The sequence below is a fragment of the Vanacampus margaritifer genome, chromosome 5 (assembly GCF_051991255.1).
Source record: "Vanacampus margaritifer isolate UIUO_Vmar chromosome 5, RoL_Vmar_1.0, whole genome shotgun sequence".
Classification (NCBI taxonomy): Eukaryota; Metazoa; Chordata; class Actinopteri; order Syngnathiformes; family Syngnathidae; genus Vanacampus; species Vanacampus margaritifer.
The window spans coordinates 14192447-14220126 of NC_135436.1; the positions used below are offsets into that span (position 1 = coordinate 14192447).

Sequence of the window (27680 nt, forward strand, 5' to 3'; positions counted from 1 at the left end):
GGTATATCTGTATCACATCCACGGCTGCAATTCTGCTTTGCTGATTACACAAAAGAAAAATGGAAGGAAACATATTACAATTTAATCGAAAAAGAACATCACGTAGCTATGTAATTTTCATTAACTTAACACAACCAACAGAGACTAAGCAAGAAACAAGACATGGTAGGGGCAAACACGCACGGCAGGTTAAGTTAAATATGACAGACTTTTTAACAAGGGTGTGTTTTAGGGCATACAATACAGTATCTGAAACTCACCCGCTCACACAACATAACATTTGAAGCATTCTTACAGGGCACAGGTTGTAGCAAGCGGTTAATTCAGAACGGTGTGTGATGAGCCCCCTTTTAAAACACTACAATGGCTTTTACAACATCAACTACTTTAGGAACTAACAGAATTGACTTGGCCAGGTAACATAACTCACATTAGTTGTCTTTTTTCTTTTCTTTTCATAGGCTAACACAATACTGCGGAGTGCTCAAAAGTGAACATGTTGTCAGGTTTCCAGTCACGAGCTGTTCGGGCTAATGGTGTAGCAGCGCCATCTAGTGGTCATATCACCAATGCCACCGAACCAGGAAAATTCCTTTCCACTCTACTTGCATTTGACCTCTTCTACTTGTGCAAAATTGACGTCATGGTCCTTGTCTACTATAATAAACCCGGTTTGAAAAGGATTCTTTGGTGACCAGTGTTTCCTCAAAGACTATAACTACACTCTATTCATTTTTTTTAAAAACAGGTTAGTGAACCTACTTGGCTTTCTTAAGCAATTTGGTAAAAACTGCTCTGACTATGCCTGGTTTTGTCATTTTCCGAGCATTTGGATGCACGGAGACTGAACCGAAGTGTCACAACCGCAAGCAAGCTAGAATACCAACATGAAGTGTGTCACAAACTAATCTCAATGTTGTACGCACTTTCACTACTGGTCTATACCATTTCCCTTTACCCTCACAAAAAGAAACTAAATTATAAATACACTGAAACACTGAAGTCCAAAGTGAAAAAGAGTGAGTTCAGTCCACGTGATCGAGGTCCTTTGTGCACAGTTCTAGTGCAGCTGCCACTTTCAGTTTGTCTCTTTGTGTCTCACAGACATTTACCCCAACTTGGCTGACTTCCTCCCACATGACTTTCAGGTTGCGACCATTCACGGGGAAATACCTGAGACTTGGCCCACTTTGTCATCAAGTGTGGTTGGAAGGCTTGAAATGTCAAGACGCTGGAACAAAAGGCATCCATTTGAGGTTGCTCGTGTCAGAAGTTAGAATAGATGTCATGACATGACGGCTAAAAAGATTTGTTACCCATGACAAGCTTTCTCTCTGCATTACTGTATCATCCGATGACCTTTAAATAAGGCCGCGTCCACAACATCCAGTTGAAGGATGTTTGAAAGGGGACGCTGTCAGCAAGTTAAGAGTACAAAAAAAAAAGGGAAGCTCTCTCAGAAGGCACGTTGGATGACGAATGAAACATTCCCATTCAGTTCTGCTGACATTTGGCCTTGTGGGAAGGCCGCGTACTGTCTTGAGTGCATTGGAATGTCCTCAGGCTCATTCGCTACAGTTTCTGTTGCTGCCTGAGGCTCTCCAGAAGAATGCACTTGTGGGCGGGGTCAAAAACTCCTGCCTCCTCCAGGTCCTCCTCTGTGATGTCACTGCCAAATGAATGAAGTCAAGTCAAATCAAGTCATCTTGACTTACTTAGCACTTTGAACGACAGGAGACAGGTCTTTTTCTTTTCCGGTATAAAATGTATGATGAATAGTTTATTATTCATCAATATCAAATATATATATAAAATAATAACAATAACAATAACAATAATAATAATGTTCCATCCATCCAATATTCTACCACTGTTTAAGACAGGGGTCGGCAAACCAAAACTGTCAAAAGAGCCAATTAAGGCCAAATGAATAACCAAAAATATGTCTGAAGCCACAAAACATGTGAAGATTGTGATGAAGGAAACAGTGTGTTCGTGTTAGTGTAATGTATTGAGGGCCCAACATTGCTAATTTGAACTACACCATAAAAATATGCAGCATCCAATGCTTTGAGATAAATTTTCTTCTACATTTAATCTTCCGTATTGCTTACATGTTTTGACAATTTTATGGATATATTATTGTAGTTTTCTGCCTCTTCTTCCTTTTTTTGGACATTTTATGCCTTTTTTTTTTTATTCTGCCTTTTTGCTATCTTTTTTTTTTTTTTTACATTTTATGCCAATTTTGTGGACATTTTATAGTAATTTTCGGGATGCTTTTTTTTTGTTTTTGAACATTTTATAGTTACTTTTTGAACATTTGCTTTCCTGGCTTTTCTTAAATCAAATTTCCAAATTTTTTTTGCAATGTTGTAGACATTTTAGGGTAATTTTTGAAAATGTCTTCTTCTTTCTTTCTTTTTTTTTTGTGACTTTTACAGTTACTTTTATTTCTTTTCTGCCTTTAAATTTTTTTTCCTGACTGGCAAATTTAATGGACATTTCATGGTAATTTTCTGCTCTTCCTCTTCCTTTTGGACATTTTTTGGTAATTTTAAAAACTTTTTCATCTACCTTTCATCTCTCTTTTTCTGACAACTTTAACATTTGTACTCTGATATTTTTGGAATATATTTTTTTAAAAAATCAAAATCATTAATACATTTAAATAATATTTTACCTAAAAATAAATATAAATTTGTATAAAAAATTCATTTCTACTATGTTTTTTTTTCTCTTTTCTTTTTTTTTTCCACAGGGAGCCACAGGAGAGAGCCACATGTGGCTACAGAGCCGCAGGTTGCAGACGCCTGGTTTAGGATCATGAATAAGGTGGATCTTATCTGATTTGGGGCAAAAAGTAGACACAGTCTGGATCGATTGCCAATTTAATAATATTGATCCTAATAGTAATCGTTTTTATCTAAAAATTGCATGAACCATGTGTACCTCCAAATCACTTTAGAGCAATGCATGTACCTGAGAAACTCCAGGTCGTCCCAGCCGTTGTGCAGGAGGCCCTGCTCATACCTCTCAAGTCCCAGTCTCTGCAGCCACTCCCCCACTGAAGAGTCCCCAACAGACAAAGATGAGCTGCTGCTACCCCAAAGTGCCTAAAAGAGGAAAAGGTTTGATTTAATTAAATGTCAAATCTAATCATAGCAAGATTAGGCTAGAATGACAATTTGATCAAATATCAGAATGTGCTACTTGCGAGCAACAAATTGGAATTGTGTAACTTGATGCATGCAGTTTGAATCCAGCCCGAGAGACGACAAGATTGACAACATTCCCGACGCAGCATGATGCTTCTCACCTCTTCGGGAAGATCCTCAGCAATACTTTCTGTGATGGCATTTCTGGGTGGGAAGGTGCGGCAGGAGTCCAGACCCAAACCCATGACCTGCCCCCGAAGAGGAGGCGGTGCAGAGGGAGCACGTGGAGGTTGTCCCGGAAACTCAGTCTCACTCAGCGTCTTTGCCATCTGCAGCACAGAACAAGACTGGTCGTCCAATGGCCCGCCACCGGCAGCGCCACCTCCTCGCCTGAAGCTTTCCAGCGGAGCACCAGGACCAACCGCAGGGATCTTGACCTCAGCGAGATCCGGGTGAAGCGAGCGGGGCTTCAGGAAAGGTGCCTCCACGGCCATCTCCACGGCTCCCTTTGGGAGAGGCGGGGGTGGGAAATCCGGAGGGGGGCGATTAAGTGTGCTCCCCGTAGTGATTGCCCCTCCTATACAAATGCCTCCATCATCCTCTGAGGACCCCTCCTCGTTGATGCCACGCACCGTGTGACCTGTCAGGGGTCTGCGTGGGTGAGAGGGTCCTGCGGGGGCACACGGGGGTTTGGTCCGGGCTACGGCGATGGGAGGGGGGGCTTTCGTTGCCTGGGGGGTGGCGGAGGTGGGGGATGGGAGAAGCTCAGATGACATAGCAGCAGCCGATTGATTGGGAACCCCTTCCAAAATGTAGTAGGCGGGGTTATTGTAGCTGTTTTTGCCGACAGACTGATCACCATCAGAAGAATCTTGCTTTGGCCTGAATACACACAAGAAGATTATTGATTATTCAGTCTATATTCATATACAGTGCCCCTCATAATTATTGGTAACCCTGATTAAGATGTGTTCTTTCACTGGCAATTACAGATTTAAAAATTTAATAAATATTCTCAAAATTACATTACAGTAGATCTTTGGGTCGTTGGTATGCTAAAGCCAATCTGTCTTTGAGTGAGAGGGAAGCTTGAGAGTCAGCTAATGAGATGTGCAACATTCGATACGTTAATTTCGGCCGCCAGTAGAGGGCAATATTGCCCAACATTGCGGCACCTTGAAATTGATGAATTTATTCCGTTTATTTTTTATTCCACAAATGCAATATTAACCAGAATACTGTTTTGATTAGTGGTGGAACATAAAATGTATTGTTGAAAGAAAAGGTGGATTCAACTTCCACTTTAAATCACAGTTAAAGTGTTCTTTTATTTAATGTTTTATTTTTATTTTTGAATGATGGTTAAGTTATGCCCTGGAACAGATTACATTAATACATGATGAAATGAGGTCAACCTGTGTGTGTACAGATTTTTGTTAATATTAGATTAGAGAAGCGTGATCAAATGTGAGAGCTACTTCTTGACTACTGATTAGTGTGAAGGGCTACTAATTTGACACACATTTCTAAATAACAAAGTTGCTCAAATTACCTTCAATAATATTAGTATGTATTATTGTTAATAATGAAAGATATTCATCTTTGTGAAGGAAGCGGCCATGGAAAAGAAAAAAATATATGCAAGACTATTTTCATAACTCTCTGCTTGTGTTCTGAAATTTTAACTAATTTTCCCTTCTAGTGCTAAAACATTTTTATTAAATCTCAATATCCTTTCACTAGGGTGCTATTCTTAGAATGCAATGCATTGATTTTCTTGTAGGTGGCAGTATAGCACAAAATTGTCTTACAACAAAACAAAACAAACAAGCAATGGCCCAGAACTACAAAATGGTGGCCATCTGGTAGTCGTAACAAAAATTTTAAATGATTCTACCTCCGTTTTCCTTATGGTTGTTTGTATTTGTTTTCATGTTGTCAAGTCCACTAGTAATGGTACACAGCCATTCATAAGTCAACAACCATTTGAATACAGTTTCCGTAGTGTAGTGGTTATCACGTTCGCCTCACACGCGAAAGGTCCCCGGTTCGAAACCGGGCGGAAACATAATTTTCATTTTGTAATTTTATACACACAAAACTGTTTTGTAAGTACTGTATACTTAATCTATAACTATGTAACTGTGTATGTGGGACGACCAACAATCACCTTTGTAGAAAGCTTTCCATGATCAATGTATGTCCTAATTTATAGATTTCCTAAATTGTAGATAATAGTAAAATTGTAGAGCGGAGTAACCAAACTTTTTGCATTCTGCATTTTTAAATGATCACTTCTAAAACATTCTTATGAAATCACAATGTCCTTTCACTGGTGAGCTATTATTAGAACAGCCCTGCAGGCTACTTATGTGGTCTTTGCAGGCACCACGTTGGTGAACCCTGGATTAGATGTCCTACTGTACTTGTGCTCAACATGCACACACCTCGAAGTGGTTTCCTCCTTGCTGCTCTTCTCACCCTCTTCATTGACCTTTCCCAGCTCTCCAAGCTGTTTACGAACCACAGGTGGCCTGCAGAAAAGTATTTATGTGTGTGATACAAAATGTTAACATATGTGGGAGCTCTTTAAAATAATACCACACTATAGAACGCTCACAAAAAATACTGAATCATGAGCATTGTAAATAAGTTACACAAAACCCCAAATCAAATGTAGATTCACTTACCTTGTCCAATATAGGACATCACTGGGAAAAAAAACAACCAATACAAGACTATGACACTATTTAACACCATCACATTGTGTCATATTTGACACATAACAATAAATGAATCAGTCGGGCTTCCCTCCTCATTACACATCCATAACATTATAAATATAACACACAGTACACACAAACATTTTTTAGCTATATGTTTATGCAGGGTGTCTGAAGTCACTAGACTATATTAATCCCAATGTGAAAAGTGTACTAACTTCACATATTCATGCGCCGCTCTGGATGACATTGTAGATTTCCCTTTGGGTATACCTGTTTCATCTTTGTCCACACTGATCCACTCTGAAATGAAATGTGACAGATTTCAACAACAAAAAACAAACTTATTTTACAACCAAAAGTTTGGGTATACTTGAATGAGAAAGTGTGTCTGAACTTTTAACTTGTACAGCATGCCTTTCAAAATTGTTCATTCACACATGTTGTACAAATACCATAGAGTCTTTCCCTGGTTCCCATTCTTTCAGAAGGGACTCTGACCCTCATTGACCCCCTGATGTTTCCGGTTTCCTCGCCACGATGAGACAGGTAGGTGTGGAACTGCTGCGCTGTGCTGCCAATCATCGATTTCAGTGCCAACACACATTCTCCTGGTGGTGACACAAACACACAAGGCTGATTATTAGGGATGCACTGAAATGAATTTTTTGGGCCGAAACCGAAAACCGAAAATGAGAAGTGCTTAGCCGAAAACCGAAACGCCGAAAACAAGGCATTTTTTAATAATCATTGCATTTATTATAATCAATTAAAAATATAATATTATTATAAAATATTTAGGCCTATTTAGTACGGGCATTTTAACAAAGCACCATAATTTGAAATGCGTCCACACCACAGACATCAAAGCCATGTTGGCGAATGGTACATTATTTTAATTTAATTTAATTTTTATTTTTTTTTCTAGTTCCCGAATGGTACATTAAACACCAAACGCGGGGTGAGCAACTGATCATTTTCTGGCGGTGCAATTGCACTTTATAGTCAATGTACAGTACTTCGAACCGGCGGGAGAAAAAAAAAGGAAGAAAAAAGAAAGCAAAAAAGGAAGGCGCTGCAGGAGAAAGAGTGGCTCACCTGTAGTGCAGTAATCGGCATCACTCTCTTTTTCGACATAGTTTAACAAGCGACCTTCTCCTTCTCAGGTGTGCACAATAAAGCTGCCGGTACTCACAAACGGCAGCAAGATGGACACTCACTCCCGTGTTTGGTGTTTAATTCAAACAGACACAAGCTTGCAGCGTTTTGTTGTTTTTTTTTTTGCTTGCATCACCACAACATCCTCTTTAGGACATATTCTTTCGGCTTGAATTTTATTTTGGCCGAATATGCAAATTTTTGCCATTTTCGGCCCCAAAATTTTGTTGGCCGAATATTCGGTGCATCACTACTGATTATAGCACTCAACAGCCAGGTCAAAACACACATGCAATAGAAACAAATAAATACCGGTAAAATTACCGAATGAACAATACTGAGCTCTCCGGGGGGAAAAAAACAAAACAAATAAATACTACTTCATGGACCCAGCCTAAAAAGAGACACTGAACGTATACCATAAGATTCATATCCATCCAGGGATTTCACAGTGAGCAGCAGGTGTTGATCCTGAAGGTATTCGATCTCAGATAGAAGAGGTTTGAGCGTTGTCAGCTGCTTGTTAGACCAGCCCACGCGGAGGAAGTTGACGTTATCGCTACTCTGACTGTCGTTCTCGTAACTCTTCTTGAACTCTACATATGAGAGACAGAGAGAAATGCACGGCAGAAGTGGTTGGGAGAGGCGACAAAGGGAAGGGAGAGGGGGGGAGAAAAGTTGGGTGACGTTTCTTTGGACTTTTATACAAAACGTGTGATGAGAGTGGACAGGCGGAGGTGGGAGCAACATAGGACAAAATGGATACTAGATGTAAAGGTATACTGACTGCCTGGAATTGGGGAGGGAGGTATACAGACACGAAAAAGAAGAAAGAGATGATGTTCTATTATAACCACTAGGTGCTACAGGAAGTCGACAATACTTGAGGCTGATAGAGTTCACTCAGTTTGCGGGAGATGACTGTCAGTGTGAATAGAAGTTTGGGAAAGTTTGCTTCGTCTCACCTTCCAAACATGTGGAGTAGAATTCGATGAAGAACTTGGTTCTGCTAGCAGTCTTCACTATGGCCTCAATGCTCTCAAATTCAATATAAGCCTGCTCGGATGATTTCGGCAACCCTGGATCAAAACAACCAGGATGAAGTGGTAGTTTAGTTGTGAATGGAAAATATATATTTTTTCTGCTTCAACTGTACTTGGATGAGTAGTACTCATACTGTACATTTTCAAAACCATTTACAAAACACAAGAATGACTCTTCTGTCATAACCACACCAAAACTAAAGAAGCACTTGGATTCATTCATTCTAAGATCTGGACTACTTATTGTGATCTAGCACAGTTCACTGGTTGTATTCATTCCTCCATTTATACCTTTCTTGGAGACAAATTGTGAGGTCACGCCCACCTCAAATGTACCAAACACTGGAGAGTGGTCGCTTGTCACAATATCATCGGTGCAACCTAAAAAAAGTAGTATATAATTAAAAAGGTCCTGTCGGGTGGATTTTAAAAGATATCTGAATGAGAACTTGGCAACAAAATGCAAATTCTACCATGAGATACTATGAAGTGTCTTACCATAGGAATTGCAAACAATGTGTGTTTCTGGGTAAGACTTCCACAAGATCCTGTCACACCAGGATGGAACATTAGTCCTCATCTGGGACAGACAGCAAAAGAGAACACAACGCAATATTATCAAAATGACTGACTGTACAATGAAAACCTCAAATGAATAAAAATGGGCAGAAATGTTTTGTGTGTGAATTTCTAAACACACCCCAGTGGCTTTCTGCTTCTGCCAAACGTACGTGTCCCTCGAACCACGCTCATATCGGTAGGTGGGTGGGAAGGAGATCTCTTCCTCAGCTACAAACAAGATGACAGAATAAATTGAAGACTTTCAGAAAATGATGACACCAGATAAGTAAGCAACCAAAAGCAAGTCTAAGTGAAAGTTAAGGTTCATGCTACTGTACATATTACTTTTAAATACATTGAAATCAAATACTTATGTAACGTAGCTTAAATAATGATTTGACACTTTCTCTGTTTTGATTTAATGCCTTTTTTTTTTCCTACACGACACTAATGCTAGGATAACATTTGAAAAGCACATTGCGAATGGTTGCTTTATGTGCCCTGTGATTGGCTTGTGACCATTTAAGGAACTAGGATAGGTTCCAGTGCACTTGTCACCCAAGTGAGGATAAGAAATATAGAAGACGGATGGATGATGATGATGATGATGATGATGATGATGGAAATGTTCCCAAAAAGATATGATGGTGCAAAGGTGGTGTGTGTTGGAAAGTTGTAACCTGAGTTATACCAACCGAAGCGCAAAAATACTTTGTTCTTCTCCCTCTCCAGGTTTAGCTGGTCCACCTTAAGCAGCGGATCAAACTCCTTCCTATTAATGTAGTTAAGGATCTCCTGTGAACATAGTAACAATTAATAAATGAGTTTACAGGCACTCAGCACAAGTGCGTTTTTCTTAGTCCTGCTTTACCTGTATGTCCATGTCAAGCCTGTAGTTGAGATCTCCCAGCCAGAAGAGATGTGTGAAGCGCAATGAAATGTCAAAGGAGCTCAGCTGTTTATCTCCAAGTGAAAGCAGGCGCAAAATGTCGAGATAGTTTTGGTTCCTCCTGCAGAGGTCATTAGACCATTAGGAAATGCAGAATTCTCAAAGGTGTGTGACTTTACATAGCTTAGCCGTGACAAATGGGGAAACGATAAGCTGGGATGCTACCTTGCAATCTTTTCATTTCCTGAAGTCAAGTGACAGTTCACAAAACCAAATGATGTTCCGTTGAACATGAAAGAAACACCCACAGCACCTTTGTTACCTGGGAAAACCAGAGACCAAATATTAACAAAATATTTGACACTGATCACATTAAGTGACAACCGGTGCATTGTATATTTCTCTCTTTGCACCACAATCAGCTAGGATAGCTCCCTGTTACCTGAACAGGAAAAGCAGTATAGATATTTGGATGGAGTCCTGAAGTTAGTTACCAAGTGTATTTGCGATGCCAGTCTTGACACTGGACATTCCAACGTGGCTGATGCGGTTCTCATGTTCCGGCTTTACCAGCACAGCAACCTTAATGTTCCACAGGGTCTGTACTGCTATCTAAAAACAAGTAAAACAAAAGGTAATAAGGAAACAGAGAATGTGTGTGCTTATTTACGCTTACTAGTATTTAATGAAAAAATAAAATACTTTTAAATAAATATTACGAGGCAGCACATGTGGTTTGTGCCTCACACTCCAAAAATTCCAGATTAAAATCTCATTTTGGGTCTTTCTGTGTGGAGTTTGCATGTTCTCCCTGTTCCTATGTGAGTTTTATCCAGGTGCTTCCTCTCACCCCCCCCCCAAACACACACAAAAAAAAATGCTTGCTCGACTAACTGAGGAATCGTCCATGTGTGAATGTGAGTGTGAATGGCTGTTTGTGCCCTGTTGCCGACTTGCTAACAATCCATGAGAAAATAGAAGGATGATGATAACAAGCTTTCCTCACCGGTTTATAATCCAGTTCTGTTTGTTCTTTCAACATAGCCCGTAATGACTCCACCCACTCCCGATCGCAAACAGAGTTTTCTTGTGTGCCAAATGCATACAGGTCATGTGGAATAGTGACAGTCATCTCATCCAGAGTCTTTCCGAGTCCTCGGCATAACACCCATGATGCCACTGATTTGGGAGCAGGAACAGAGCCTGACGACAAATGGTGGATTAGTAATGAAATGTTTAATGATCAGTAAGCGCTCAGATTATTAAAAATGTACCGGTAGTTAAAACTGGATGCAGTATGTGAAAAATACAGTCATATAGTTAATTTTGATAGTTATACTATTACACAGAATTATTAGTCAGGAAGTGTGGCTATTGAAGTAGAGGAAATTGAATCCCTCAAAAAAATGTCTCACCCATGTTCCAGGTGCCGATGAAGACAGATATCATGTCAGGCTCATCCTGGTTGGAATGTTTGTTTTTCATCAGCTGTAGCAGCTGGCAAAATGCCTCCCTCTTCTAAAAGACACAGAAACACAAATGTGTTTCAAAACCACCATCAGCAGCGTAACATTTGAGCAAATGATCATGTCTGCAGCATATAATATAATTGGAACGGGGCATCCATTTTTTTTTTAAAATGCTTTAAATGTAGTGTGACTCCACAGCCTGTGTGTAGGTGTTAAAAGTCAAGATTATAAATATGCAGGTGTTTTGTCTCGCCACTGTGTTTGTATGTGTGTGCATGCGGAGACCTTGGCACTAGCAAATACGAAGTCTTTCCTTTGGCTCTTGTCCTTTTCCTTCTCAAAAACAATGCCCAGCTTATTTTGCACCCGCTGAGACTTGATCAGCTGGCGGACTGAGAGGTCAACAGACAGTTATGGGAGGAGAGGAAAAAGGCAAAGGGAGAGATAGAAACAGAAACAAACACAAAATGGTCAGATGGTAAATTACAGGTGTCTATTTGCCTTCACTTGGGCGTGTGCCGTTTACTTTTGTCATGTGTGAAAGTCGTCCAGTCTTCCTGGCTGTCCTTCACCTTCTTCATCACAACCAGTCTACCTCCTTCCACATCCACAGACAGAGTGTACTTCTGACTCTTCCCTATCTTGGTCAGCTCTGCCAGGTAGACATCCAATTTGACCTGCGATGAGTGCAAAAGAACGAACACACTTGTTCAAAAGTTAATGAAGAACAGAAGCTTATTTCATAAATAGGGAGATCCAAAGTTAAAAGAAAATGGGTGGATAGATGGATAGATAGATAGATAGATAGATAGATAGATAGATAGATAGATAGATAGATAGATAGATAGATAGATGGCTAGCTAGCTAGCTGGCTAGATAGATAGATAGATAGATAGATAGATAGATAGATAGATAGATAGATAGATAGATGGCTAGCTAGCTAGCTGGCTAGATAGATAGATAGATAGATAGATAGATGGCTAGCTAGATAGATAGATAGATAGATAGATAGATAGATAGATAGATAGATAGATAGATAGATAGATAGATAGATAGATAGATAGATAGATAGATAGATAGATAGATAGATAGATAGATATAGCAGCACTCTCATCTGTCATGGTACACTGTGTACACTGAGCATCAACAAACAAACCACAGTAATAATGATCACATAAAATGTCTCTGACATCTTCATTGAACAGTACTTTCAGATGAAAGCTCACAAAATCCTGCTCATTTGAGATTGTAAAGTCACTCAAAATGTTTGCTTTTAATATCGGTTTTACACTTTTCCTTAAATAGTTTCTAAACATATGTTTATTTTCAATGTGATTTAAAAACCTTGACTGAATCTGTTGCCGTCCCAGAGGGTGAATCAGATGGCACATGTGTTTGAACCCTCTGTGACAAAAATATCTCTATTCCTGTGCAAACAGGAAGCTGTTGAAAAGAGTTCACCACATAGAATGCAAAATCGGCTGAGCGCTAAATATTTCATATAAGACATCTCTGTTTAGAACATCACCTCTTTTTTTTCTTTATTTTTTTTACAAGACCCCTCCTGTAATTTCTGTTGAACTATCGTTCAAATATCAACGTTAGGATATATCAATTTAAACTCTTTGTGCCAAGTTTTTGGGTGAATGTGAGAACAAAAGTGCTAAATGCCTTTTGGTGTGTGAAAATCACAGGCGATGCTACAGGAAGAGCATTACAAATATCCCTTTGGTCTCACATGACTCGTCTGGGAAACACTTCCTACTGTGTGATGAGCAAGCCATGACTGAACAGTCTGATAAGAGTTCAAGACTGCAGCATCCCTTCACAGCAACTTCTCATAAAATCAGATTGACAAATCAGAGGACATTGAGTGTACTGTATCTCCACGTTAAAACAATCACGGTGGGAATAACATTCTCTTGAGGTTTCAAAAAGTAATGTGACAGATTAGTACCTCAAAGGGCTGCACGGGGATGGTTTTGCTGTGACGCATGGAGAGAGGAGGAGGGGAGCACAAGGTGGACAAACTCATGTCCTGAAGAGCTTTCAGAGCCTGAAGGGGAGCATTATAGAATAAATACATACAGTAAGTATGTGGAAGAAAAAGATGAAAGTGAGAGCGCACACACGGACTTTGCATTGTTCTGAGGTACAATGTTGGAGTCAACAAGGAAACAGTTAGCCATTTCCTGGATGTGACCTAACAGCAGCCAAGAAGGTGGAGCATCACTTGGGTTGAGACATGTAGCTTGGTTGATTGCATTCTGCTGGTTTCCTTCCCTGTCAGAGAGCTTGTCCCATGTACAGACCAACATAAACTATTTGGCCACAGTGAAGGCACAAATGTAAATTGTTACTCCAGGAGAAAAACAACCAACCCCCTCACTTCCAATTCTTTACAACCATGTGGTTGCTTGTTATTAAACATTTGAAAGCGGCTGACAAACAGTTTTTGCTCAAATGAGCCCTTTTGGCCAGGCTAATAATAATAAAAATTAAAAATGGTTCTGAACGTGAGCATGAACTATACCACAGCTGGAATTGTGAACTGCTAATGCTGATTATATAAATGGAACACCACATAGGAAGTGAGATTGGGGTGAAGTGTTTGTTGTGTATGTGTGTGTAAGGATTCAAGCCCAACACTGATGTGCACTAAATGCATGCGTTTTTTTACCTTCTTCTCTATGGATGACAGCAGGTCTTTAAGAATAGCCAGCTTGGTCACAAGGTTCTCCAACTCCTGGTCTCCACCCTGATTCACTGACTGCAAGAGATACCAACGTGATCATATGTTTCCAAAGACCATAAACCAATCTGGTAACAAGCAGAGAATTTAATGTCGCCAAAAATCTTTAGCAGTATAAACCAGGGATGTCAAAATTAGTGCGTTAATTTAAACTTCCTTTAACACCACAATTTTTTTTAACGCACGATTAATGACCACCATTTAATACTAATGCATATATTTGTAGAGACTAGGGTCAAGTTGTATTTTACAATTTAAAAAATGTGCAGAAGTTACTTCATGTTTAAGATTAGATAGCTCTTAATATGAAAAATGAACTGAGCTGTCACCAACGTCTTACAAATGCAATGCTCGTGGCAGAAAAATGACCTCAACACAAATCAATATCACACTCGTTTTTTACAGTACATCTTTTTAATTTTAACTACATTTTATGAATTATCATGAAATTATTGTATCAATGACTAAAATATGCAGCCATCTTTCCATTAGTTTACCTTTTTTTCCATTTTTATGTTAACGAGAATATGAAAACTTAAGAAAAAAAAATTGTACATTTTATTGTACATTTATAACATAAAATTTGCGATTAATCGTGAGTTAACTATTGAAGTCATGCGATTAATTACAATTAAAAAAAAATAATCGCCTGACATCCCTAGTATTAACATATGGTATGTACAAAGAAACAAAGTATTTCATTAGGATGCATTCTTTTAACGACAGTATGGCTTTTTGTTTGACTAAGTATATCTTATTGTCCTGAAGGGAAAAAGGACCGCGTGACACCCGCTTAACAGCAGAGAACCGCCGTGTATGTCCAGATTTCAGTGGTTGTAAAGATACTTTGCAAATCAATAAAACATGTTTGTAGGAAAGGTCTCATAAATTAATACACACACTTTGAAATTAAACTGTCTCAATTTTCATTCAATCTTTCAGGATCCAACCAAATATTCAATCAATGAACCATTTTAAAAATGTAGTTAGAAATACAAATGGAAGGAGGACATACTTGCTGGATCATCTTTGAGACCATAAAGGCACTCTGCTGATCGAAGACTTTTGACAGGATCTCGAGACCAGACAGGACCTTATCCACTTCCCTTTTCATGTGAGGCAAAGGGGGGTTTTCACAGATCAGTTGTACTGAAGCATACAGTAGACACTAACTTTCGCAGCAACAATGAGGAAAGTAGTTCCTTCAATCCTACTGTATATACAATACATATCTACATTTTATCCATCCACCATGACATCATTTAGAGACGATGTAGTATAGCGATGATAAAAGTGTGAGCGTGTGACTGCATATCCTTCTCACCCATTGAGACGCTTGCAGGAAGCCACAAGTGTCTTGTTGAGGTGAGGCAGCGAGCAGGCTCCCTGTTTGACAGCCTCGAGGTCTAAAGCGTAGCTGCCCTTCAGATACTCATGGGAGATGGTGCTCAGGCCATTCGCTGTTGGGGCGCTGAAACACAAGTCAACACTTACACTTATTTATATACTGTGTAACAAAATGTTACTTGAAGGCATTTAAAATATGAATACAAAGATTGATTTGAATCAATCATATCAATTTCGTGTTTAATGTATTATTGTCTGTGATAATTGTTTGATGTATTATGATACTGGAATGTTTTATACTATTACAGCGGCTGAAGACTAAATCATTTTTACCACTGTGGAGTTGCATGTATGAGTGCTGCAGTAGTGCTGGCAGAGTTTTACATACACTTCCTCGCTACCACAGAGCAGACCCAAAGCGTGACTACCAACACAAAAACAAACAAGAAGAAGAATGCTCCTTTTTAGACACTCTTTAGAAAATTCTGCCACAGAAAGGAATGTCACCGCTTTATTTAGTTTTCCAGACATTGTACGATCAATTCCCACACTTTCCCCAGAAGACACTGCTAACAAGCCATGCACACACAAGCCAATTACATTTTTGGATGGCATTTGCACCACTCTTAAGCTTGTTTTTTTTTTTATTACTATTTTGTTCCCCCACATCGTTGTTGAATTTGCAAGAGTATTGTCACATTACAAAGAAATAGATTCGATGTTCCTGTTGGTTAAAAAGCCTGGTCGAATCACAGTCAAACAATGAATGTTTGTTACATGGAGCAGCGAAAACTAAACGGCGAAAAATCTCGCGCTACCTCCAAAACCTCACGCACATGCGCAGTGTTAAAAAAACACAACTTAACAAAATAGCCTGAAATGGAAAATAACATTGAAAAGGCCAATTTTGTTCCTAGCAAAAAAAATATCTATTTGAAAGTACATTTTTTGATTGTACTGTATTAACATGAACTACTGCAATCCTTTATGTTGAGAGATTTCGAAATAGACAGGCTTTCAATTTGCATTTTTTATATTAGTTGACCAAACGGCACTACCATTTCCTGTGCAAAGCATGCAGTAAAATTTCACACCTTTTAATGTTTTCCGCAAGTGTACCTTGATACTAAAATGTTTAGTGTGTGACGCTATTGATGTCAAAATAAGGGTGTGTATGTAAAAATAATTGTGTTTGTATGTCCAACTTTAGGTTTATGCTCTTAGAAGCCCACAATCTGCATTATAAGTCGTAGAAAAGCAAAACCCCCAACAAAAGCTCAAATAATAGGCTGAATAGAAAATCAATGTCTCACTGTGGCGCTGGACTAAATAATTGTTACTATTCCAAGCCATAGTGCAGTTTTCATGTGGCCAAGTTATGTTGAGCATCAGTTGATTGGTTATATATCTCAATCATGAGAAAACTAATTTGTCTTTACTCCAAGTGCGACATGGGTACACACAGAGGACAGCTGCTTTTCATCACAGCTACATTCATCAAGTGGCTCTCAACTGGATGTGGTTTGCCTTCATTGTGCAGAAGGGATGCACAGGGACAGAAAAGTCATAATGGTGTGTTAGCGATTTAGTCATGCACGTTGTACCTGTCGGTGGGCGTGTCTGAACCGGGAGGAGTCGAGGTGGAGGCTGAGCGAGGGGGGAGGGGTGGCTTTTCATCCTCGCCATCTAACAATCGTGGAGGAGATGTTTAACTATTAAATAGGACAACACAGGCCACCACTGTGCTGCTATTGGTAGAAGTACCTGAATAGTCACGGTCATCGGGAATGGCAGTTTCCTCTCGGTCAACAGCGTAAAGCAGAGTGGTCACCAGACCCTGGCTGGGCTGCAGGTACAACGACACAAGCTCTGGTAATGTTTTGAACCTCTTGGGCTGCACGCCCTGTGACGTCTGGGAGCAAGACAAACGGAAGGATATACCAAAAGAAAGAGGAAAAGAGGAAACATTATTTTTAACTGCAGACATGGAACAAACTTTGCTACAAATAGTCCGGCTATGGTCTGGTGGCTCAAATAATTCAGTAATTCATGCTGCATAAGCAAATCTGACCAGTAGTCTAAATATAGCTGAAATCAGGAGGAGGCGTTTTGGCATTTTGCACACAGATTCCAGTGAGGCTAGCCAAACGAATCCTGAAAGTGAGCGTTAGATGTCACGGTTAAAGCAGCGAAGTGTGTCTGCAATGTGGGAGAGCGCCATGGCGGCGTGTGCCTGTGAGGCATGTGGGTGGCATGTGGCGATGGTGTGGACTGCACAGCTGTTGAACAAGACACACAAAGAGACTGCTGTTGGCAGAGTGTGTGCGTGTGTGTGTGTGTGTGTGTGTCAAAGTGAGAGCTCAGAGCCAACCAAAGCATCTCTGCCTGCCTACCAGCTGCTACTGAAGCAAACACACTTGTTTTTTTTCATGAGTCCACATTCTGAACCCTCTAGTGTCTTTTGTCTGTACCTGCACAGCCAAAAATCCTTCTTCATCTGGGAGGATTCTGTATGTGTGGACATGCTTCTGAAACCTGCACACAAAATTAGAGAAATGCAAATGAAGATTTTTTTTTTATTTTTTTTTTTTTACAAATGATAACTTTCTCAACAGTTTACCAATTGAATTTCTTGTAAGACATGCACATACATACACTACAACTTGTACTTAACCTGAGCTAGTAGGGCCGTGTGTGTGTGTGCGCGTGTGTTCTAGAATGGGGGAGGAGGAGTCTGGAAAAGTTGAACCTGTTGCTGTCGATTAAACAGTGAGCACTCTTCATCCTTAGAGTGCCCATGATACAGTGGACCACTTTTATACAGAGACCATTAAAAGCATCATAAACATGGTAGTCAGTCAAACAAAATGCCATTTCAACATCCACGTGAACTGCCTTTCTGATTCAACACTTTTAAGCAGTTGTTCATCGATGTTGTGACATTGGGATTTCACAGCCATGGCTGTGTGCCTGCAGCGACGAGCTGAACATCAATGGTTTTCATGTCTGCGCTCCATGTCTGCTCAGTGAACCGGACACAATATGTTCAATTTGCCAAGCAAACCTTGTTGTACAGTACACTGTGTGTGTGTGTGTGTCTCTTGTGTATCCGTTTACACGTGTGTGTTAAATACTTTGAATAGTCTGCCATTCAAGTTGACCTTATGTTTGCACAGTGCACACTTTTGTTTGTACCTTTTTACAGTGTTTGGACATGGAAACAAGGATGACTACATGGCAGTACCACTCGGTTTTTCTTCTATATCAGTGTCGGAAAGGAACAAGCATAAATTATGAATATTAACAGTGTTTCAACAAAATGTACTTTATACAGCAGAAACTCAAAATATTAGGGCTGGGTATCGATTCTAATTTCCTCAATAGAATTTGATTTTGATTCACAAGAGTTCAATTAGATTCAATTTAGATGATTTTTTATTCGATTGGCTTCAATGGGGTACCGCACAAATGCTATTTTTATACAGCAAGGTCATGTGACTTCAGCCGCTTGAACCGGAAGGAGGAAAAAAATGAAGCCGGCTCATTGACGACCTATGCTAGTAGTGCTTGTTTTGTTCTCATTTATCTCCGGGAAAAAAAGCATGCCGTGTAAACACAGCTGTTATGGAACTTGCAGAAATGACTGCATACACTACAACCGTCCACATATGAAGGTTGTATTCTTTATTTGTTTCCCGAAGCCAAAACTTCAGAGGGATAAATGTGAACGTGGATCAACTTGTGCGGACGTCTAAAAGAGCTGTTTAACGGCAGTAAAGTGAAGCCTTTCACCTTCATATGTAGTAAACATTTTGTTGGGGGCCCTGCATGCATGCAAGCTCCTACAATGACAATCCTGCTCTTGCCGGCCACCGCCGGCCCGAAGAGGTAAGCGGTTGATCTTTACATTATTTATATTTTTATTTTTTGCCATTTGGCACTACCCCGACTGCCAGACGACAATAATAAATGCTGAGGAAAAATGCTAAAATTAAAGACCTTCTATGCCTGTGGTGGCCTCAGTCTTATTTTACAGTGTGGTCTGAGCAGCATCTCAACTGCGGAGAGGAAGAGACAAATTGGTGAAGATGGTGGGCTCTGTTCTGGGCTCCAGTCTCGAGACAGCAGAGGTGGTAGGCAACAGGAGAATGGTGACAAAGCTGTCATCCATCCGGGGTAACGCTTCCCACCGCCTGTGCGTGACTGTTCGAGCCATGGAGAGCACCATTAGTGCTAGGCTTCTTCACCCACGCTGTAACAAGGAAAGGTACTGAAAGTCCTTCCTACCCGCTGCTTTTAGACTTTACAATCAATTGTACTCTCAGTAGACCATTGATGTGGTGTTATGTGATGCAAGAATGCAATACGATATAAAACAAAAATCTGCCTCTAAAATTAAATTGTCTTAAAAAGTTATGGAGAAAAGAGATATTAAAATTTTATTAATAACATTTTTTATTATATAATTTAAAAGTTGATTCATTGGTTTTATTAATCGATACCAGGCTCGAAAAGGAAAATCTAGTTATTTTGATTTTTAAATCCAGCCCTACAAAATATGCCTCTGCTACCCCCAAATGAAGAAGACAATATTTCGATCCCCACCCCACCCAACTCTCCACTGTGACTATAAACATTTGTCTATAAAATTGTTTTAAGTACACTTCTACGGAGGAGTTAATACTCCTTGCATACTCTCTAAAAATGACACAGCCATTGCCACCTACTGTAGTGGATGTGCAATTACACTTGATTCTAATACAGCAAAAAACAAAACCTTGTTCCCTGAGATCACACATGCCCCCCTATTTGAGGACTGCTCTAAAACCACATCATCATCAATACGTGCCAAAGGAGACTGCAGTAAGACTCTGGTAAGTCAACGTTTTTATTAGGGGTGTCAGAAAAAATCGATTCGGAAATATATCGCGATATTACAGCGCACAATTCTCGAATCGATTCGATATGTGGCCGAATCGATTTTTAAACATCAATTTTTTATGGGAATATTCAACACAACATCTTACTTAGGGTTAGGATTCACACATTAAGCATGGAAGAATGTTATATTAATGGAACATTAAGCCTTAATATTTTATTTCAGTGCTGTTCAAACATGAAACAGACTGCCTGAATTTTCAGATAAAAAAAATACATTTTCATACAAATCTTACAATGTACATGTTTAAGTTTACTGATTAGTATTTTCTAAATTTGAGTTTAAAAAAAATCGCAATAATAAATTTATAGATGTCTATCGGGATTAATCGGTATCGAATCGAATCGTGACCTATGAATCGTGATAAGAATTGAATCGCCAGGTACTAGGCAATTCACACCCCTAGTTTTTGTGTTTTTTAATGCCACTACAGCCAAAAGTATACGACTCATGGTTTGAAACATCTATATATATACACTGAATTTTTTACGCTTTTTTTTGTGACAGACCAGAAGTGTAGGGAGAAAAGTGGCCCAACCCCCCTGTATGAAGATAGTCAATTTAATGGAAACAGCGAGCTCTACAATTTTCAATAATTTCAAAGTTGAAGAAAAATATATTGTTTTTGTTCTTCTATGTTCCACTGCATAGAAATGAGAATACAATACAGTATGTTGCTTGCTAAAAGTCATTCAATCTAAAATCAGAGTAGATCATGACAAAATATCAAAATGTTATTCAACAACAAAGGGAATCTAACAAATTGAAACAAAACTACATGCATCCTTGACTGGTCATTTACTTTTGATTAAAGTTGTGCAGGACACTTTCAATAAATAATAATAATAATAATAAAAACTCCAAAACTGTGCCCGGTTTCACAGTTACGCTTAAATAATCTATAAACACAAAGAATTATTACCAGTGCTAGCAGAGCGATTGTGAACTTTGGTGTGTATTTGTCTTCCTGTTGAATGCTGACAAGATTCTTTGTCAAAGTGTAGACTATTGTTTTAAGGAAGGGAAGGAGAAAAAGACAAGGCTAACAGATAAAAGTCCCAGGGTTGCGCTCTATGTACGTATGTTGATAACAACTGAGTATGTTGACAGTAAAAACCCTTCCACTTAGCCTTGCCAAAAAACACAAACACTTACTGTTACAGCTCACTGTTAATTGTTGTGGGAACTGTTAAACAAGGTGTCAAGATATATTGCCTAATCAAGTTTCAAAATATTGCAAATACACTGACACCCACCTACTAATCTCAAATAGTATTTTAGCACACTCCTTTATAGAAATAATGCTGCAGATTGTCTTCACCTCCACACAGAAACACAGAAGTGTACGTCTGAAATGTGACATGTTTAGACGCGCTACACATTTATCGAGAGAGGTCTGTCTGAAAGGAATTTCCAATTGGCTGAAGCTGTCCCAAATGAGAGAGGAAATCACACACTGTCATTAAATATATTTCATCAACAGAAGGCATGGGTCTCTTTCTTTAAATATGACTGCCTGAATAAGAAAGTCAACATCCATTAAACGCTGAACTTGAGTTGAAGTACAGACACCAGCTTGTGAACATTGAACTTACGAAGTCCGAATTTTGAGCTACGCCTCAGTTAATATGACAATTTGCTGGGCCACAGCCCATGCTACCTGCACATGTCCAAGACGTTTGAGATGAAAATGACGGCCGAGGCATTTTCTATTTTAAAAAGGGGTCTCCCTTTGTTTGAGCATCATGACCTCAACATTTGAAGATTTTCAAAGGTTTTCACGGCTCTATCCATCTTCTTCACGATCAGAAGACAAGAAAACTTCTTGGATGTTGAAGCTATCATAATTATGAAAATGTTAGTATATTGAGAACTCCACTATTTAATTTGTGAAAATATTGACGTGTGTACGAGAGGCAGAGCGAGCAACTTGTTGTTTTATAGTCCAAATTTTAAATTATTCAATTTATTTTTGCACTTGTATGATGGTTAATGTTAATGTTACTTTAAAAAGTCACAACAGTGCAGTTCATTCATTTAGGGTTCAGAGTCACGGCAAAGCTGGAACCTATTCCATCTGACACGAGACGAGATGCAGGGTACACTCTGGACTGCTTGCGAGTCAAAAAGACTCACAAATTAATACTGTACATTGAACAACTTGACCCTGGAACAGAATACAGTGGACCCCCACTATTTGTGAGGGATAGGGACCAGCCCGTGAATAGCTCCCCCACCCCTCCCAAAAATAAATGAATACAATAAAATAAATAAATATTTGAAAAACATTTGTGAATAGGTGAGTATGTGGGGGTCCATTCTGATTAATTTCAATTATTTCCTATTACAAAGATTATTTCCGACTCTAAACAAATCTAACTCCTGGAATGGATTGTGTTTGACTTGAGAGCATCTACTGTCACGCGTCACGAGGGGTCACATGTTACATGTATTCATTTGTATTAACATTAAAGCATTGAGAAAAAAAAAAAGAAAGAAAAATAAACATTAAAAGTGCATTCCCCCCCCCCCCAAGAAAACATTAAAGAACAACAAAGTGCTCTTAGGATAGGGTTAGTGCAATGGAGACATTAATACGCCACTCCCCTAAGTGTAGGAGTGAGGCCCACTCACCCCCGAGTTGAGAACATGATAAAAGATGACTCATATACGAATTGGTCACCGGTTTCCTGTATCTGAGGGTAATTTAAAGCAATGCCTCACCCTGAACTATGAACTCCTGATGAAATACAGTACAGTATAATATCCCTATGGCAAGACTTTTCTTACTGACAGCCTGCATTGATGATTTGTTCTCCTTATGGGTTGTTGCACTGTTAGTGCACTTATGCCATCTTGCATCAGTCATCAAAGGTGTTTTAACAGCTTCCGTTCCAGCCCCATCTACTTATGTTCACAACCCCAAAAACCACTAGAAATCAATTCTAATGGAACCATCAGGCAGGCTTCAATACAAAATCGAAATTGACATCCATAGAGTATTATGCAGCAAATGTGCACTAACAACTGATTAATGTGGACTTTGGGGTTAACACTCAAATTCACACTAGAGGTGTCAAAATGCATTGATTAATCAACAACTAATCAATTATCAAATTGATGAAACCCCCCTAATACAGCGGCGGCGCCGAGTTCCACTATGCCTCCAAAAAACTAAAATTAGATGGTTGCATCCACCGGTCAAATGATTTGAAAATGGCAGCGCTGTACAAAGTTGCCAAGCTGTCAAATATTAATTTGGCCAAATGTTTTACTAACCCACACACACTAAAATAAAAGCCGTTACGCTCCATTTAATCGAATGAGACGCCGCCAATTTGTAATGCCTGCTGCTGCGTATCCCTTATTGAAATAGAAAGATGTTAAGTCATAAACAGGTATAACCTAACTTTTACTGCATATTAGCTCTAGCATGTGTTATGTTACTGGCTGAGATCGGTAAGCTTTCATTTTTATGCATGTATGTTGAGTGATTAAGAAGTGCAGTTCACGTTTAAATAACATGATTCATGAAACAAAGTGACATGTAGGAAGTGGTAAAGCCACAGATTTGTTTGAATCATTGCTGTAATCTGAACTTTTAGTTTGTGTCTTACTGATTTACCACATCTGTGTAGCAGAATTTTGTTGTCATGGTGAACACTTACCAAACTACACGTCAAAGTATTTAGTAAGTTTATACCTGTAATTGCAGCAGAAAAAAATGTCTTTCATGTTAATTATATTCATTTCCCTTCATCTTAGTAATAGATCTGATATGGTTTGTTGTTGTGTTAAAGATTAACAGACCTAGCTGCTATTCATCACTTGATGGCAGACATGGTTTATACTACAGCATGAGGAGCCCCGAATATTATTATTTTTTCGTATTTTGAATTTGCCTCATCTCACAGAAGGACTCTTATGTCAGAAATATGAGTAGAACGGACTATTTCTGCAATTTTACTAGATAGTTTACTGTAGCTGCGGGGTGGACACATTTTGTTTTAACTCTTTTACTGCCACTGACGTTAAAAGACGTCAAGTAAAAACCTACGGAGGGCTGCCAATGACGTTAAATGACGTCATCCAATTATTATTTTTTATTTTTTTGGAAACGGGTAGAGGGAACCCTTCCGCATCTGTGGTGAAAGTTTCCAGCAAGTCTGTTGTGCCTAATGACTATTTTTGGCCCCTAGAGGGCAGCGATGACTCTCTTTTGACAAGATTGGGTAGGCGTCAGCAGAAGACGTGAGGCGGGGCTAGAGTGTTGAGGGGACATTGGCTGAAGAAGCCATAATGGCGACCGGTTTGCAAGCAGCTCACGGTCGAGCCGTTTTTTTTCCAAAGACGAAAAGCATCGACCAACGCTATAAAGAGCACATTGATGACGAAGATGATCATCATCGATGATGATGATGGTGACTCCGAGGTTGACGGCGAAGTTGGAAGCGTTGACGCGGCGGCTATGACGACGTCATAAAAGGTTCACGGGCGAGCGATGCCAACACCGGAAAACGCGGAGCACAACCGAGCACGCTCAGCGCGACGTTCAATCGGACGACGAAGAGTGCCCCGAGTCCAATGCATATTCATCGGAGGAGTGTGTACAGTCTGCTACTTGCTATTCCCCGGAAAAAAAGGCCGTCTGCACGCGAAACGGACAATGGAAAGTGAAAGTAATCTGTTGTGCAAATCCTGCTCCCTCTCCTTGCACGCAGGAGAACGTTACAAAAATAAAAACTGTATTTGAAACATCCACATAATTGTAAATAGTACCACAGTTGCACACATTTGTAAATAGTTTGTGAAATTGTTTTGTCAAATTGTTACACTGTTGAATGGAAATAAACGTATTTTGCAAACTAAAAACACTTTTTCATTGTTGGTGGTGGTGTATTACAGAAGTAAAGCACTATTTAGGTGTTTGTGGCATCATTCATGGACAAAAAAAAGTGTACAATTCACTAGAGTGCATGAAATAACATCGTTTCACAAAAAGCTCTTTTTCTCCGCTTTTTGTTTCAAAACAGAGCATTTCGGTGAAAGTAACCATTTTCTATTGTTGATTACTGAAGAACGGAATAAGGTAGAAACAAACTTTTTTTTTCTGATGAAAGAGTCCAATCTTTAATTTGGTAGTATGTGTGTTTCCATAGTCCAAACAACATTTTCTGTGAACCTTGAAAGATCAATCAAAATGCTTAAATCGGCTGGCACATGGCGACATCCCGTTTCTGAAAACGTCTGGCAGTGAAAGAGTTAATTTGATAGATTTATTGGCTAGCCTCTTTCACACTCGTACAACAGTTTAACAAAAATCCCAAAATTTTCTCAAAAAGTTTCTGCACAGTATAGACTGCAATCAAATCTGGTAAATAAGAGAGAAATGGTCTTTTCCAAAATCGACAAACACACACCGAAGGAGTAGTATAGTAGACAGACACTGTTCATCAAAACTGAGGTGTATGCAGATACACACACAAAATAAACGCAGCATGGGGTAAATGATCAGATAAGGGATGTAGGTCAAGTCAATGACACAGCACTACGTCACGTGACCCATTCCCTTAAAAGCCCGCCGGGAGTCTATGTTTGTGTAGAAGTTGAATGACTTCGTGGGGGTGGGGGGTGGGGGGGGTGTGACTTACCTTGCAGTTTTTAGGCAAGCTACATGTGAAAGGGACACATAACTGGCAGTTATGAAGTTTGTTTGTTTAAATGAGACGGTCTGCTTGTGTTTGTTGTCTTATGGAAGGGAGTGGTGGATAAATGTTATTTGGATAGAAGGTGTGTTTTATCATTTATTTCAGTAGTGAATGTGAGGGGGCACTGAAGTGCATCTTAGCTTTAAATTAAAACAGCAGGTTTTTTTCTTTCTTTTTTTCTTAACCACTGCTGTTCAGTTAAATAGCAATGTTCAGCACCCACTCACACCGAGCTGAGCGCCCTGGAGAGAGAAAAAGACGCTGCAGGCGACCACATCTAGCACAAGATAGACTTGGGCAGCTCTGAAACTGTAGTGCCATGCTGGGGTTTGAGTGCCTGTCTCTCCCAGCTAAAGTTGCAAGTATGTACAACCAGTAAAGTAATACTACATAATAATCAGATAAAATACAAAAAAAGAGCATGGGAAATGATATTAAGACTGTGAAGGCATCTATTTGTTAACGTTTATTACAATTAACTAGCAGTGCCAAACCAAACCAAAAAAAAGCAAGTTTGGGCAGAAAACAAGAGCAAACACGACAACGAGTACTGTGTGTATAACGACACGACTTTTTTATGATTAAGGTACTTACAGAACACACAAAGCGTAAGCCCCGTTGACACTCTCGCTGTCCCGTACCAGGAAGCTGCCGTCTCTCCCGGCGCGAGCCAGCAGCTCCTCGGCCGCAGCTCGACTAAGGTCCCGGTGATACCACATCGGCGGTGCGGGCCCTAGTGGAGAAAGTCCACTGCCACCGCCACCTCCGGCCATGGCCACAGCCCCTCTAACCCGCGTCAACTGCTTCCCGACTTGTCCGAAAACCTCCCAGCCTGCCTCCCGACGGGGGGGGAAGAGTAAGACGAAGAGTTGAGAACCGAGGTGGCGAAGACGTCGACGTCAACAAAATCGGGCAACACAAGTTTCCAAAGTAAAGTTGTTTGCTGTGTGTAGTCTCGGTTCCTGAAAGGCTCGCCACCCTCCTCTTTCGTTTCCCACTAGCACGGAAATCTGGCTATGTAAATCCACACTGGAAAGCAGGGAACAGCGGTGGACACAAACTAGTAAAACTACGTCCACACACTGTATACCACTAACTGTAAACACAAAGACCTGGCCAAGACTTTCAGAGTAAAAGCACTAATAGCTCAATGACTATACCAGCATTTTATTTTTTAAACACGTTTTGCTAGCATTCGTCAAATAGTATTAGCTTTGTAACGCTCTCTGTGAGGCAGGAATGGTGGATATGAGATTATTATATATTTTTTAAAATGTAATATTCGTGTTTTTTTTTGTACACACCCAGTCTCCTTTTTTAGGTCTTCATATATAAAACAAAAACACATTTGTAAACAAATTAGATGGCGCTCAGCAAGAAATGTCATACGGTCATTATAATCAATTTGCTTTTCAAAGAAAATACCAAAGGTACCTCTCTCCCTTATTTATTTGTGTTTGTTTGTTTTATATTTCTCTGCATCCATCAAGTTCACAAATGGCGTGGATGTGCTTCCTCCATTTTGCAGTGTGGTCTGCACACCAAAGCCATGGGCTGTCATCTTTAGACATCAGCAGGGCTGCACTGAGGGAACCGAACTGCATTTGTCAACACATCCTTTCCTTTTCGTAACACACACACACACGCACACACGCACACACGCACACACACACACACACACACACACACACACACACACACACACACACACACACACACACACACACACACTAGAGGGCAGACTGACACAACTGGTGACTTCTGTAGTATAAAAGTCGGGACATTGGCCATACAAAAACAATTATTAATGATTATTGTTTAATAAATTTTTGATTATGGCATTGTGTTTTCTATGACGTACCTGTCATTGTGTGAGAAACTGAGCGTAACTCCAGTGGCTAAACAACAATCTAATTGTAAAATTAGGATTTGA

The 27680-nt window shown here is 39.7% G+C and overlaps 1 protein-coding gene and 1 non-coding gene across 3 annotated transcripts; one reads left to right on the plus strand and one right to left on the minus strand.

The window, feature by feature from the left end:
* Positions 1-62: 62 nt before the first annotated feature.
* inppl1a (inositol polyphosphate phosphatase-like 1a) lies at positions 63-26820 on the minus strand. Of its 2 annotated transcripts, XR_013294173.1 has the most exons (28): positions 26342-26820; positions 17572-17635; positions 16865-17012; positions 16705-16786; positions 15078-15224; positions 14769-14859; positions 13682-13771; positions 12959-13057; positions 11528-11678; positions 11287-11393; positions 10948-11050; positions 10539-10735; positions 10027-10144; positions 9758-9854; positions 9515-9653; positions 9339-9438; positions 8783-8871; positions 8581-8662; positions 8374-8463; positions 8005-8118; positions 7459-7635; positions 6337-6492; positions 6100-6184; positions 5606-5692; positions 3320-4040; positions 2983-3116; positions 1317-1669; positions 63-1231 (listed from the first exon to the last, which is right to left on the minus strand). XR_013294173.1 is itself a non-coding variant. In XM_077566060.1 (27 exons), exons 1-27 carry the CDS (start codon positions 26518-26520, stop codon positions 1573-1575), a joined length of 3744 nt encoding a protein of 1247 aa, XP_077422186.1. In that variant the 5' UTR covers positions 26521-26820; the 3' UTR covers positions 63-1572. The 2 variants fall into 2 exon arrangements, 1 of the variants encoding a protein (XP_077422186.1); XM_077566060.1 differs by having other exon boundaries at positions 63-1669.
* Positions 5154-5226, plus strand: trnav-cac (transfer RNA valine (anticodon CAC)). The gene has a single exon. It is a non-coding gene; the product is annotated as a tRNA-Val (tRNA).
* Positions 26821-27680: the final 860 nt, after the last annotated feature.

Excerpts from the sequence above, each read along its gene's own strand:
- inppl1a (XM_077566060.1), bottom strand. The coding sequence starts at position 26,520 with ATGGCCGGAGGTGGCGGTGGCAGTGGACTTTCTCCACTAGGGCCCGCA. Across the intron at positions 11,394-11,527 it reads GACTTTCACACATGACAAAA|TCCGCCAGCTGATCAAGTCT; the intron begins GTAAACGGCACA and ends TTGACCTCTCAG. Across the intron at positions 1,670-2,982 it reads GACGACCTGGAGTTTCTCAG|TGACATCACAGAGGAGGACC; the intron begins GTACATGCATTG and ends TTCATTTGGCAG.